The sequence below is a fragment of the Eublepharis macularius genome, chromosome 9, assembly GCF_028583425.1.
Source record: "Eublepharis macularius isolate TG4126 chromosome 9, MPM_Emac_v1.0, whole genome shotgun sequence".
NCBI lineage: Eukaryota > Metazoa > Chordata > Lepidosauria > Squamata > Eublepharidae > Eublepharis > Eublepharis macularius.
In genome coordinates this window covers 6877035-6892692 of record NC_072798.1, presented here as the reverse complement: position 1 = coordinate 6892692, position 15658 = coordinate 6877035, and the positions used below count along the sequence as shown (strand labels likewise).

At 45.7% G+C, this 15658-nt stretch overlaps 1 protein-coding gene across 1 annotated transcript in view; it reads right to left on the bottom strand.

Annotated features, from left to right (window-relative positions):
* PLXNA4 (plexin A4) overlaps positions 1–15658 on the bottom strand; it is a 749270-nt gene that overhangs the window by 258177 nt on the left and 475435 nt on the right. The window contains exon 5 of the mRNA XM_054988198.1: positions 11715–11815. Coding sequence (XP_054844173.1) covers positions 11715–11815 — 101 coding nt within the window. The remainder of the gene's footprint in view (positions 1–11714; positions 11816–15658) is intronic.

Sequence of the window (15658 nt, the reverse complement as noted above, 5' to 3'; positions counted from 1 at the left end):
TTGTGTTGGGCAGACACCCCCCCACCCCCACTCCAAATGATGGGCTGGCTTGAGAAAGACCAGTTGACTTTAGAGGCCTCTGAATGCCCACCAATTGCCCTACTTACACTATCGCAACTGGCCATTGATCCTGCCAATCCCAGTTAGGGCCTAGCCAATGCCACAAACACCATGTCAATTATGATTATCCAACAACCCTTGGGCCACATGGAGCTGGCAAAAAAAGGCCCCTTTTGAAGATAATCTGGCCAGAAAATTCCTCCTCGGCCCTAAAAGCTACCAGCTGTGGCCTGGATAGCCCAGGTGAGCCCGATCTCATCAGATCTCAGACGCTAAGCAAGGTCGGCCTTGGTTAGTAATTGGATGGGAGATCTCCAGCAAATACCAGGGTCACAGAGGCGGGCAATGGCAAACCACCTCTGCTAATCTCTTGCCATGAAAACCCCACCAGGGGTTGCCATAAGTCAACTATGACTTGAGGGCAGGATTTCATTTTTCAACCCCACACTATCCTGCTGGCCGAGTGGGTGGACCAAACAGTAGCAACAGCCTGCCAAGGGAAGGCGCTGCAGGCCAAGCCTCCAATTATGTGCAACCCCGCACACAGAACCACCCAGCAATAGGCAAATAGGGGTCTTGCACAATCAACTAGGGCTGTCAAATATCCACACTACAGCTTGGTTGGCTGTGACCTGGCATGCTTGCAAATCGGGTGCTCTAAAATTGAACTTGTCTCATCCTCATCACCTTTGGCTGTCGAGCTGAGGAGATACCCTGGGGGCCTGTTTCCACCAGGATCAGGAGGACCAAAACTGCCAGGATTGGGTCAGTGCCTGGCGAGGGACCCAGCACGGACCTGACCTGAGCCGTTTTGGGCCCGATCCAGGCCAAAATGTGCCCAAAATGGCCATTTTGGGCCTGTTTTGGCTTGGATTGGGGCCAAAAGGGCCCTGATTGGGCCACTGCCAGATGGGGGAACACTCCCCCGTCTGGCAGCAGCCAAATCCCGGCCATTTTGGCCCAATCAAGGGGTGTGGCATATGCTAATGAGTTATGCTAATGAGTCTCTGCAGCTCTTTTTCTACTAAATGACCCCTGCTCCCATGCAATTACTAACCAATGCAAACCTTGTTTAGCTTCCAAGATCTGATGAAATTTGGCTTGTCTGAGCTATCCAGGTCTGGGCAAAACACGATAGACAGACAGACAGCTTGGATTTATTTCCAACCAGATATTGGTGGGAGAGAGTGCCAACAAGTCATAGCTGACGTATGGCGACTCCTAGCGTGGTTTTCATGGCAAGAGACTCACAGAGGTGGTTTGCCATTGCCTGCCTCTGCAACCCTGGTCTTCGTTGGAGGTCTCCCATCTAATTACTTACCAAGGCCGACCCTGCGTAGCTTCCAAGATTTGATGAGATCGGGCTTGCCCGGGCAATTCAGGTCATCCTATGTCTACTCTGGAAATATTTCAGCCACAAATTAGAATCTGGGGCTCCAGACTGAATTTTGGCCTGCCCGTCTTTTCATAGCATCACTATTGCTGCTCAGAAGCAGGCAAAACTATTGGGGGGGGGGGAAGTCAGGAAGACCTCCCAGTATCTGTCCCACAGGGACATCTCCAGCAAAGTTATAGCCGAGGCAGTCGAATCCTCATCCATTTTGCTGATAGATGCTAAGGTTGCAAAATGGCCCTGACCCCGAAAGAGACAAGTTGCGATTCCTGATCTTTAAAGATACAGCATGGCAACACTTCGGCCTTCATTTGGGGCTCGATTAGACTATTGATCGGTGCACTGCTTAAATCATGTTAATGCTGTCATAATTATGTCAGGGCCAAAGTCTTGCCCGATGAAACTTCATCACACAGCACACCCGACTGCACTGTTGTGAGTAATTGCTTCCCCCCTTCCCCATTCCCCCCTCCTTTAAACATTCTTATTTTTTAAAAAATCCTTTGCTCACAGGGGGAAAAGCATGGAAAATACTCAATTGGGTCAGAAGGAAGGCATGCAAACCTTCTCCCCAATGGAGCCTGGATCAATATAATATTAAGTATGAGACTCCATAACTAAAGTTAATGGTTCTCTAGAGTGATGCGGGACCTTGCTGGAGGCCAGGGGAGGAGAGAAGAAGCAGAAAGGGGATTTCCTATTCCTCCTCCAGCCCATGGACCACTGATGATGTTGCTATGGCAACCAGGATGCCAACTTCCTAGTCTCCATCGGTGCTCTGTAGCAGCCTAGGCAGATTAAACACCTTTGCTCTGCCTGCTGGCCCAGCCAAGACTTCTTACACTCTCAAATCCCATTGTGAATCTTACAGTCTTGTAGAATTGGCATTAGAAGGAGAGAGTTACTGCCTCTGTCATGTTTTATGGATTTTACACGTTTCACGACCTTTGCCCACAAGAAGCCAGGCAGGAAACATCAGAGACAACACCTGTTTTCAGAAAGACTGAGGGGCTCTTGGCAAGTTTCAATCAGTTTTGTCTTAGGCTTCCAAATACATGCCTGTTTTCTGCTCTCATATGCTGTCATATCTGCTCATTGAATGTCCTGTTGATCATTATTTTGTATTTTGCTCAGTAAATGTCCTAGCTGTTGATTATATTGTATTCCACTTGCTCTGTGTAATCCGCCTTGGGCCTCAGTGAGAAAGGCAGACAAGGAATGAATGAATGAATGAATGAATGAATGAATGAATGAATGAATGAATGAATGAATGAATGGAGGGAAAGGAGGTTTTGGACTCCAAAAAGATAGGATGCTATAAAAAAAAGAAACAAACCAAGTGAAGTCACATTGTGGAGTTACAAGGGATAGTCCTGACCTATTTGCTACACCCAGCATGGTGTAGTGGTTGGCAGACTAGGATCTGGAAGACCCAGGTTCGAATTCCCACTCTGCCAGCTTGCTGGATGATCTTGGGCTATTCACACACTCTCAGCCTAACCTACCTCACCAGGTTGTTGTGAGGATAAAATGAAGGAGAGGAGAAGGATGTAAGTGGCTTTGAGTCCCCTTTGAGGAGAAAGGCAGGGTATAAATGACATATATAATACATTTTACAAAAGCGAATTGTTGTATTTAATTTTACAGCCTTTGTGATTTATTCCTGACTTGAATTTAATATTGAAAATTCTGTGGCTAAGTACCAATGAAGGTATCATGTTTCCAAGAAGCCCTTGACGTCTGGCTACACATTTCCAAAATCCTTGGTCATCCGAGGAGAGGGGAGGCTGGGAGATTAACCGGTACTAATTGACCTTCTTGGGTGTTCTTTTGAATGTGAAGTGAGCCCAGAGGGAACCATTGGGTTGTACCCTACCAGTTTTTCCACCAGTGAAAGGAGGAAGACGAGGTCCCTTTTGCTCTCTGCAAAGGATAAAAAGTCCCATCAGGGAAACATTTGATGTGGAATCTTCAGCCTAGAAGATCCAATGAGAATCTTACGACCTTTAATAATTCAGTTTTACTGTGCACGGTCTGCTCCACTGTACGGAACTGATTTGCGCTTTAATGCAAATTTTATACGCCTCAAAAATATACTCCTAGGATAAGCAGTAGGGAGAGGGAAGAGAAATCTTCCTCTCACCTCCTGCTTCTTCCCTTTTTTCCCAATTCATTTCTTTTTTTATGCTTAATTATTTTTGTCAATTGTTTAGGATCTATTTTTCACTGGTGGTTTTGTGGATTCCTTGGTACTATTTATGCACCTAGTAAGATTTTATATGCAGTTATGTATATTAAGTCCGTAATATGGTACGTATGTGCCATCAAGTTGCAACCAACTTAGGACAATCCCATAGTGTTTTCCAGGCAAGAGGTGGTTTGTCTTCCTTTGCAGAACAGCTGCAGTCTTCCTTGGCAGTCTCCCATCCAAGTACTGACCAACCCTGCTTAGCTTCTGAGACCTGACAAGATTGGGCTTTACCATACCACCTTCCCTCCTATTTATATGCACAATGTACTAATTTACACACATAAAGCTGATTTTGTGGTGGAGAGTGCCTTCAATATTGTGACCCCTGATGGAGTTTTAATCACAAGAAAGCCATTGCCTGCCTCTGCAACCCTGGTCTTAGTTGGAGGTCTCCCATCCAATTGCTAACCAAGGCCGACCCTGCTTAGCTTCCAAGATCTGGTGTGATTGGTCTTCCCCGACCATAAAGCTGATTTACAGATGTGCAAATAGCACTGGAAAGAAGCAAACATTTTATGGGAAAAATTGAGTGCGAGGGATCAGAAAACAGCGCAAAAATTAAGCACACATACACAGGGTACGAGTAAAACCAAAATGAAGATTTGGGGTCAGCTAACTGCGAGGTTTCGGGTTTGGACTCGGAACTTAGAAGACCCAAATCTGAATCGCTGCTCAATGAGTTCACTTCTTGGGCGACCATGAGCCAGTCACTTTCTCTGTGCCTACCTCGCAGAGTTGTTGTCAGGATAGAATGGAGAAGAGGACAATTCTATGTACCCCCCTAAGCTCCTTACAGAAAGGGCTGGATAAAAAATGCGATTGACAGACGGACAGTGAAGGAGACTGACCTATGCATCCTGACAGCTCCTGAACACCTGAAGAATACCCGAATACCTGGCGATTATGTGAAGAAGGTTGTACAGGAGAGGAAAGAGTGTGTGTCTGGCTGCAAGATCCACGCATGGAAGGAGACAGATGAGCATCCATAAAGCAGTTTTATTACAAGAGGCCGGGAGTCTGGTTTATCCTTCTCTGCCGAGCTGTCAGGCAACTAACATTGTCAAGAATGATGAAAATTCAGGGAGAAAATATAATCGGAAGTCGACATGACCCTACCTCGGGGAGAACTCCTTCGGTGTGCCATTTTCTCTCATTGGCAGATCATCGACGGATACAGAGATGCCGGGGAAGGAGACAGAAAGCAACTCCCTGGAAACAGCCTTGCAACGGAGATGGGTCCCCCCCCACCCCCCGCAATTCATCCATCTATCATAACACCACTGATCTTGCTCCAGAGACCGGCATGTCAGCAGAAAGTGCCTGACAGGCTATGCATTAATATCCTGGTCATCCATAAAAATGGGAAATAACAGCAGACAAAGTCTCCTGCCCGGACCTCCAAAGGGCATTTGAGATGCAGCAAGAAGGGAAGGGCCGAGCATCACTGGACTCGAGTTTGAGCCATTCCGTGAGATCGGGCGATGGGGGGCTGTCGTGTTCCCGTTACCTGGCAACCTCTTTTATCTTAGCCCTGACAAAAAGTAAGCCTCTTGGCATATTCGCAGGCCCGATCAAATAGAGCATCTCCGTACTTCTAAGACACTTTTTGGTGTTTCAAAATAAGGAGGAAACATAAGTACAAGGTCCCCAGGGTACTCTGTAGCTTGCAAAAACAATAATATGGAGCTGCAACTGCTGTCCATTGAGATGTTTTCCATATAGTCCCACCAGCAGGGCATCTGCAGGCAAAATCATGGACGGTTGTTGTGGATTTTCTGGGCTGTATAGCCGTGGTCTTGGCATTGTAGTTCCTGATGTTTCGCCAGCAGCTGTGACTGGCATCTTCAGAGGTGTAGCACCAAAAGACAGAGATCTCTCAGTGTCACAGTGTGGAGAAGATGTTGGCAGGTAATTTATATCTACTCCGGAAGGTGGGTTTGGGCTGAGTCATCCTGTAAGAGTTTCTCAGGGTGTGGAATGCTAATGGAGGGAGGCTTCACTGCTATACAGCCCGGAAAATCCACAACAACCATCGTTCTCCGTCCGTGAAAGCCTTCGACAATAAAATCATGGACGCTTTGACCACTTGTGGACCATACAAGCTCCTTCCTTTCCTATTAACTTGCAAGGAAAAGGCACCACAAAAGGGGAGAGTTGGCAACAAAGCTGAAGTTGGTTCCCAGTTCCCAGTTCCTTATTCACAGTTCCTAGTTCCTTATTCACAGACCAGTTCCCAGTTCCTTATTCGCAGTTCCTAGTTCCTTATTACCCACAAACAAACACTGTAGGAGCGTATACTTCCGTATTCAGTGGACTCTCCCATCTAATTGGACATATACTGAGTCCTCCTACAAAGCCTAGTTATTGAGTTAACAGCTTCAAAGTAGAGTAAGAGATACAAGCCCTCTGCATTCCCAAACAATCTTGTATGGGCACCAGTGCCTGTCTGTTTGTAGGGGGCAGTCTAGTGAGTGCAAGGCTGTGTGATCTGGGGCCATCCAAGGTTCTTTGGGAGTATAGAGGGCTTGTATCTCTTACCCAACTTTGAAGCTGTTAACTCAAGAACCGGGCTTTGTAGGAGGACCCAGTATATGTCCACTTGGAGGGGAGAGTCTGCTGAATACAGAGGTATATGATACGTGCTCCTACAGTCTTTGTTTTGGGGTACAGAGCTTTGCAACTTCCCCCAATATTTGTGTTTTGTTCTGCGAATAAGTAACTAGGAACTGCCAATAAGGAACTGGGGACTGGTCTGTGAATAAGTAACTAGGAACTGCGAATAAGGAACTAGGGACTGCAAACAAGGAACTGGGAACTAGGAATAAGGAACTAGGAACTGCGAATAAGGAACTAGGAAATGTGAATAAGGAACTGTGAATAAGCAACTAGGAACTGGGAAACAACTTCAGCTTTGTGAGTTGGCACTTCATCCACTTTGTTCTTTCCTGATGCCCTGTATATGTGTTGTACGACTGCACAGAGAGTCACTAAAAGAACAGGAGTTCTTCCATAAGCAGAAATATTGGGTTGAATCTAAGCCAACAAAGAGAAGGGATGTTCATCAAAAAAGTCCCTGGAAAGAACATTGTCTGATAGCCAAAGAAAAGAAGACTTGGGTTGCCCCGAATGGCAATACTAGATCTAGTGGGCTTAAGTTACAGGATGGTAGTTTTCACTTGAACATCAGAAGATACTTCTAGCAGTAAGAGAGCACGTCAACCCTGAAACCAGTTACATAGGGGTAAGCTCTCCCTCGCTACAGTTTTCAAGCAGAGGCTAGGTAACAACAACAACAACTGATTTATATACCGCCCTTCAGGACTACTTAATGCCCACTCAGAGCGGTTTACAAAGTATGCCATTATTATCCCCACAACAAAACACCCTGTGAGGTGGGTGGGGCTGAGAGGGCTCTGAGCGAGCTGTGACTGACCCAAGGTCACCCAGCTGGCTTCAAGCGGAGGAGTGGGGAATCAAACCTGGTTTTTACAATTAGAGTCCTGCCACTCTTAACCACTTCACCAAAATGGCTTTGTTAGGTAACCATTAGTCAAGGATGCTCTAGAGCAGGGGATAAGATTTGATGATCTTTAAGGCCCCTTCCAGTCTGATCTGGTGCTGATCTCATCATATCTTGGAAGTCAGACAGCATTGGCCCGAATTAGTGCTTCTACAGGAGACCACCAAGGAAGTCTAGGGTTGCTAAGCAGAAGCAGGCAAGGGCAAACCATCCTAAAAGTCTCTTGCCTCGAAAATCCTATAGGGCTGCCATTAGTTGGTTGTGACTTGATAGTACCTTACATGGCCTCTTCAAACTCTATGATTCTAAGAAGGATGTCGATAACGTCTCAGGGCCACAGGTATATGCACATTCCTAATCGTAATCCTACAATGCTACATCCCCAAATCTAGGAGAAGGTGGATCAAGATGGGTAGCTGTATTAGTCTGTCTGTAGCAGTAGAAAAGAGCAAGAGTTCAGGTATCTGTGACTCACGAAAGCTCATACCCTACCACAAATTTTGTGAGTCTTATAGGTGCTACTGGACTCTCGTTCTTTTCTACTATTGGAGAAGGTGGTTTAAGGCACTGGAGAAGATCAAAAAGTGTTTGTCTGAGCCTCTTGGCTAAACGGCTTCAATACCAGCCTGCCAAGTCAAAGGAGCCTCCGAGTCTGCTAAAGAATTTGCGAGAGACACAAAACATGCCTTAGCATCTCAAAAGTCAAGGGGGGGGAGAGGGGCGGGGGGGGGGGGGAGGAGGGTTTTCTAAGAGCCAGATTTTATCGCAGCCTCTGAAGGCAGCTAGAGTTACCTGAGACCCTGCTTACTGATTCGCAAGACTTGGATCAAGAAAGGTAAAGCAGGGGTCGATCGATCAGAGTGGGATTGAGTTACAGTCTGAGACCGGCCTGTTCCAAGGCAACAACAGGGAGCTGAAATTTGAAAGGGAGAAAATGAAAACCTTCCCTGCTCGTCCTGCGGAATCTCTAATGTGATCGGAGACAAGAGCTGAGATTTTGAGGGAAACTTACTAGATGCTCCCGGGACAGCGGCTGCAGAGGTTGCTTCCTTGCACGGTGAGGGGGGCCTACCGCTTGTGGCATTTTTGTGACATCTGGAGATTTACAATTATCTACAACTGATGGGGCATTGGGACAATGCCCCATCAGTTTCCCCTACAAACAAAACAGTAGGCAGCAGGAAAAGAGGAAAACCCAACATGAGATGGACTGACACAATAAAAGAAGCCACGTCCTCTAGTTTGCAAGATTTGAGCAAGGCTGTTAATAATAGAACATTTTGGAGGTCACGAACGCATAGGATGGCCGTAAGTTGGAAGCGACTTGACTGCACAAAACTCACACACAGAAAACAAAACAACATGCACGTGGAGCTCCCCTCCAGTTTCTATTGGATGTGTTATCATAAGGCGCCCTGAGCTCTTCAATGAGAGAGTGCTGGAAGACTTTGCACTAAACAATAAATCAGTGATCCCCAACATGGTGCCCGTGGGCACCACAGCACCTGCCAATGTATTTCTTGGTGCCTGCCTCTTTTCCCTCCAAAGCATCTGTTCCCCGAACCAAACAGCCAGTTCTGGCTTTCCTCCATCTCATTAAAACATTAGGGGCTTCAAAAGGCCTATAAAGTATGCAATGAATTCCTGCCCACAAGTCATAATTAAACTTATGGCGACCCCTGGTGGGGTTTTCATGGCAAGAGACTAATGGAGGCGGTTTGCCATTGCCTACCTCTGTGATTCTGGTCTTTGTTGGAGGTCTCCTATCCAATTACTAACCAAGGCCAACCCTGCTTAGCTTCTGAGATCTGATGAGATTGGACTTGCCTGGGCTGTCCAGGTCAGATCTATTACACGATATGATTCTGAGTCATCCTATTCTATGTGTGATGCTCGGGACCAATTTTGCCTGGCAGAGCATGTCCAAGGAGACCAGTGTAAATAGACTAGCTCTAGCAAAAAGAGTGCCTGAATTCATGGCATGAACGTTGTGATGAGATGAGCACAGCTCATGTGCGTCTTTCTGTGCCCGTGCTATACCTTCTCAACCTGTACAGGATTCTACACTTAAGTGGAAAATGTCTCTCGTCACTGAAAAGCATTAACTCTGCTCAACTAACATGCACAAACATGGGATCATCACAAAACTCCCCAGCAGGTACTCTTTTTCCTTTCCTGATGCAGAAGATGGCATGGCAGTCTATTGGCCTCATTTCCAATCTACATCCTCCAAAGAATTCCTTGCTACTTGCCATGATGAAGAAATCAGAAGAAGATTGAGCCTTGGAAGACCGGCAGTGAGGGAACTAGAAAAGATCCTTAAAGATCCTTAAAGATAAATATGTCTCTTTGGGGATCAAGATCAAGATAATCCAAAGTATGGTATTCTCCATTACTATGTATGGATATGGAAGTTGGACAATGAAGAAAGCCGACGGGAAGAAAACTGATTCATTTGAAATGGGGTGCTGGAGGAGCGTTTTGCGGATACCACGGACAGCCAAAGAGACAAATAAGTGGATACCAAATCAAATCAAGCCTGAATTCTCCCTAGAAGCTAAAATACAAAACTGAGGCTATCGTACTTTGGTCACATCATGAAAAGACAAGATTCTCTGGAAAAGTCAATAACGCTAGGAAAAGTGGAAGGCAGTCGGAAAAGAGGAAAACCCAAAATGAGATGGCTTGACTCAATAAAAGAAGCCATGTCCTCCAGTTTGCAAGATCTGAGCAAGTCTGTTAATGATAGGACGTTTTGGAAGTCTTTCATTCATTGGGTCACCATAGTTTGGAGGAGACTTGACAATACATAACACACACACACACACACACACACTTGAAGTGACTCTGGGATGGCCCACACAGTGAACTGAGGAGGAGAACTAAGGGAGGGGGAAGAATTGGTGGAGACAGCCTGATGCACGGGAAAGATCAAGCAATGGCAAGCTCAGGTGACCGGCTTTTTCCAACTCCCCTCCTCACCAAGTAAACTCCAATCAATGCCCCCTTCTTTTCAGGCTGTTTTCTCCCTCGCTCTGTGTGCACAGAGTCAAATTTCTCTCTGTAAGGCTAGAAAAGAAGAGTCTCAGAAATCAATGTTCCCATGCACGGCAGGCTGCCCCTTGGAAAGAAAAGTTAGTCTGTATCCCAGTGTGTGAAGAGGGGGAATTGGCAAGGGGAGGGAGATCTTTTGGTACAGGCACTGCAACCCTCCTTTACCTCTGCTCAGTCAAAGTTTGCCCTGTTGTCCACTGGTTGCCCTCTCTCCCTGCTTTACATTAACTTGCGGCAGCCCGAATTGCTCTTCTAGTCCCCGACCCAATGGTGCGCATCCATTGACAGTCAGAGAAGGGAAATAAATTCTATGTTCAGGCCTGATTTGTCCTCTTAAGGGGCCCTTTGATAGGGTTAAAGGGCCATATTTTAATGGACGAAACTTTAAAGGGCCAGGCTCGATGTTACTTTTGTTAACAAGTTGAGTTTAGATTCTGCTGGGGTTCTCCCGACTCAATGGGAGCCAGTATTTTTGGAGCATTCACACGAAAGCATCTCCTAATCACCCACTTTCCATGTTTCCCCCTCTTCTGAGAGTCAGTTTGGTGTAAGAGCGGCAGGACTCTAATCTGGAGAGCCAGGTTTGATTCCCCACTCCTCTGCCTGAAGCCAGCTGGGTGATCTTGGGTCACTCTCAACTCTTTCAGAGCTCTCTCAGCCCCACCCACCTCACAGGGTGACTGTCATGAGGATAATAATAACACACTTTGTTAACCGTTCTAAGTGGACATTAAGTTGTTCTGAAGGGCAGCACATAAATCGAATGTTATTATATATAAATAGAATCTTGTTGTTGTTTTGCTGTGATGTGTTCTGTGGTTACAGCTGTGATGTGTTCTGTGGTTACAGCTGCAGAAACCACCTGTTTCTCCAAACCAGCTGTTTCATCTCCCCTCCCCAGACTGGCCCATAGAGATGGCATGAACCAGGGAAAAATGGACCGTGCGGTTCGTGGCTTGTCACATTTCATGAACCACGAACATTCACAAACCTGCCCTGGCTTGCTAACCACTTTGTCTGGTTCATGAAAACGCAACTTTCAGGTCAACAGAAGGTCACTTCCGAGTCAGCAGAAGGCCACTTCTGGGTCAGCAGAAAGTCTGCAGAAAGCCCATCCCCTGTTGCCCAGGCAACTGCTTGATCAGTGCCAGGTTGTCTGCAGTAATGAAGCAAAAACCAAACCAAACGAAGCAGCCTTAAGTTCATGGCAGTTCATCAGAAATGGGCTCTGTCGAACCACCGGTTTGCGAACCACAAACCAGCCCAGTTCTTGCCGAACTTTGGTTTGTATTTTGGTTTGTGCCCATCTCTACTGGCCCATTTGCAGCTTTCTCCTGTCTTTGCAGCTGGCTGTGAGAAAAGTGAGGTGGGAGAGTCAGAAGAAGGGGGGAAAGCAGCTGCTTCCCCCGTCTCCATTCCCCAAAAGTTGCACTTACATGTTGTGGAGCACACACCATCCGCAGTGGGGGTCCCCTGCGCCAAGGCACTCACTGCAGTTCTTGTATTGTTCACAGGACTCCACCGGCACTCTGGTGAGCTGTGGATGATAATGGCAGAGAGGACAATTTTATTTACAGTTCTAGAACACAGTGCGAGGATCACACACATTCCAAGCACACTCACACCGCACTCTGCGAAGTAGCAGAACCCAGATCTTGCCTCCAAAGTAGGTAAAGCTCATCCTTCCAGGGAGTGAAAAATGTGCCGCTGTTGTTATCCTGACAGTCATGAAACTACCTGAGAGTAAAAATGTGTTAGGTTACAATCTGATGGAGAAGCGTTTGGCCCAGTGAGGAGGGATAAACATTGGCAATGTCATGCAAATTTGTTTGAACTGGACCTAAACCATTCTTTCTCGATGGAGGAAAACTATCCCAGGATACAACAGGGTTACACAAGGAATGTCCAATACTGGGCATGTTAATTAATTCATTAATTCCATTTACATTTATTAAGATAACAACAACAACTGCACTTATATACCGCTCTTCTAGACCGATTAGTGCTCCACCCAGAGTGGTGAGAAAGTTATTAGATATATTATTATTAGTTATTATTAGATATATAGCAAAGTTATATATCTAATATATATCTAAGAGGGTTTGACTTATTATTAGATATATAGCAAAGAGTCCAGTAGCACCTTTAAGATTAACCAACTTTATTGTAGCATAAGCTTTCAAGAGCCACAGCTCTCTTCATCAGATGGTTAGTCTTAAAGGTGCTACTGAACTCTGCTATTTTGTTACTGCAGACTAACATGGCTAACTCCTCTGGAATTATTAGATATGTATATGTCATCTTTTCTGTCATCAACAGTGGCTCATGATGGCTTTAAAAACAGCATTCAACAGCACTACATATAACCATTAAAAGCCACAAATGTCAGAGAGAGGTCAGATCAAAACCAGGTAGACAGCCATGGTGGTTTGCAGTAGGACAGCAGAATTTGTGTCCAGTGGCACCTTAGAGACCAACAAGATTTTCAGGGTATAAACTTTTGAGGGTCAGAACTGCCTAAAGGGTGCTAAAGCCCTGAAGGAAGCTATGATTCTCGAAAGTTTATACCCTGAAAATCTTGTTGGGATCTAAGGTGACCCTGGACTCAAATTCTGCTGTAACTCATAATTGTTAGCAAATTGTTTACACAGCAGATATAGAGCTAAAGATCCAGAGGAGTTAGCCGTGTTAGTCTGTAGTAGCAAAATCAAAAAGAGCTAAAAATGGGGAATGAACCAATGGACAACTGAGACCTGAATCATTTGGAACTAAGGTTGCCAACTTCTAGCTGGAATCTGGAGATCTCCAAGATGGAAGATGGAGTCTGGAGAGATCCAAACTACAGAAATCAGTTCCCACAGAGAAAATGTCCAACCCCATGAAAGGAGGGTTGATTTGGCGATAAGAGGGTTTGAGTTTGAGAAGATGGTATCAGGTTATACAGTCCACCCTCCAAAGCAGCCATTTTCTCCAGGGGAACTGATGTCTGTAGTCTGGAGATCAATTGTAATTCCAGATCTCCAGGGCCTACCTGGAGGTTGGCAACACCAGTTCAAGCAGGTTTTTTTTAATTAAAAAAGGCAAAAGTAATGTGCTATGAACAGATCGCCTGTCTTTCTCTTGCCTGCCATTCAATTCCAACAAGGAGCTTCTGTTGCTCAAAGTGTAAGAACCAAGAAACATTCTCTGATCTAGCGGGATGTCTCCCCACTCCTCCCCACCCCCTCCAAACAATGACATTTCCAAGAATCAAGTTGCATGACTTGGATTTCCCTGAGGTGCCACAAGGAGGACAGAAGGAAAAGCAACCCGACTTTGCAGTCAAGGTTACACTTGAGAGAGCCCTGCCTCTCCAATGTTTGTTAAAAGTGTAATTAGCATCACGGGAGAGTGACCCCGCGGGAGCTGGAGGGATTCCTACAGTCCTTGGACTCCACATGTGTTTCCAATCCACATGAAACTCAATTCCCTCCTGTTATTCCCGGATGAAAAAAAAAATGGGGGGGCATTCCGAGGTCACTGTGGAACCCCCAAAGCCAGCGAACCCGGGTCAGCGGTTGTGGTTGGCATCAGATCCCCACAGTTGACTTGAGCCAAAGCACGCTTCGGTCGCAGTGCTTCGACAGTGATTTACGAGCTGAGCCACTTAGGGGAACAGCAGTCAAAGTGAAGTCCTGCAAAAAACGATGTGGGTGTAATATCGGTTTCTAAGCACAGCGCTTTGCCTGAACACATTGTGGATACACATCATTCACATCCTGAAACTGCAAATTCGAAGCCCTTGCCTCTTTGGATCCCTGCTAGTGATTCAGTAATTTCATTTAGGTCCCACTTTTCTCCTGTCATGAAGTTCAAGGTGGGAGTTCTCAGGTGGAGCACTGGCCAAGCTCTAGGATTGCCAACCTCCAGTTGGGGCCTGGGGTTCTCCCAGAATTACAACTGATCTCCGGACTGCAGAGGTCAGTTCCCTTAGAAGCACTATATTGTTTATTGGATTGATTATACTCATTTTTCTCTGATGGTGAAATCCAGTTTGTTTGATCTTGTAATCTGGGAAATCCAGGTAGCCTTTATTAAACTGTTCTTATAACTCTGTAATCTGCTTTAAGTACAATTGAAAAAGGCAGATGAAGGAAGGAAGGAAGGAAGGAAGGAAGGAAGGAAGGAAGGAAGGAGAAAATAGGTTAAGAAGAAAAGATTAGGAAGGGAATGGCAGGAAGGAAGGAAGATGGGTAGCTGTGTTGGTCTGTCTGTAGCAGTAGAAAAGAGCAAGGGTCCAGAAGCTCCTATAAGGCTAATAAAATTTGTGGTAGGGTATGAGCTTTTGTGAGACATAGCTCAATTCTTCAGATACAGCTAAAATGTGAGTCCATCTATGCTTATATCTTGGAGAGTGATTACAGAATCCAAATGACAATAGCTGGTGAATGACAATAGCAGGAGTGATTGGATATGGTGGGGTATGCAGAGAGGTAATGTGTGTGGAGAAATCAGCATTGGTAATGAGACAGGAAGCCTAGGTCTTGATTCAGTCCAAGTGGACACATCATCTTGAGCTTCATTATCAGTTGCAATTCAGCAGTCTCTCTTTCTAATCTCCCTTTGAAATTCCTCTGCAGGAGAACTGCTACTTTTAGGTCAGCAACTGAATGTCCTGGAAAGTTGAAATGTTCCCCCATTGGTTTTTGAACATTTTGGTTTCTGATGTCAGACTTATGTCCATTAATTCTTTGTCAAAGGGACTGGGCAGTTTGTCCAAGGTAGAATGAATGGCATTCTAGAATGCCAATGTAGAATGAATGGCAGCTTTGGAGGGTGGATTCTATGGGATGCCATAGAGTCTTCCCACCAAAGCTATCGTGATCTGGGAGAGTTTAGGAGAAATGGATGTCCTAGAAAGATATTACATCCCGACTGAGTTCCTAAACTCCACCCTGCCCAAGAACCACCCCCAAATCTCCAGGAATGTTGGCAACCCTACCAAGCTCAGATTCACTTATCTTCAGCCATGTAGACTTTGAATCTTGAATATTCCAAATTTTTGTGTAAAATGATTTCCCTCCTCTACACATCTGGAGAAGCAAGTTTTGACTCCCAAAAGCTTGTGCTGGAATAAATGTTGTTAGTTTTTAAGGAGGCATCTGGCTCATGTTTTCTTTTGTTTCAATGGGCTGGCATATCTGCCCCCTAGAATCCTTCCCATCCATCACTCCCAAGCACCTCTGTGCACATGCAACAGTTAAACAAGCAGTGGGAGGGGCTTCTTTATCTGACCTCCAACCTTCCATGTCATCACAGCAAGTCAGCCAATAGCTAAAGCCGAGTAGATGGTGCCTGCCATCAACTTTGTGGTTTGTCCTTTTATTCAAGGGAAGAATTT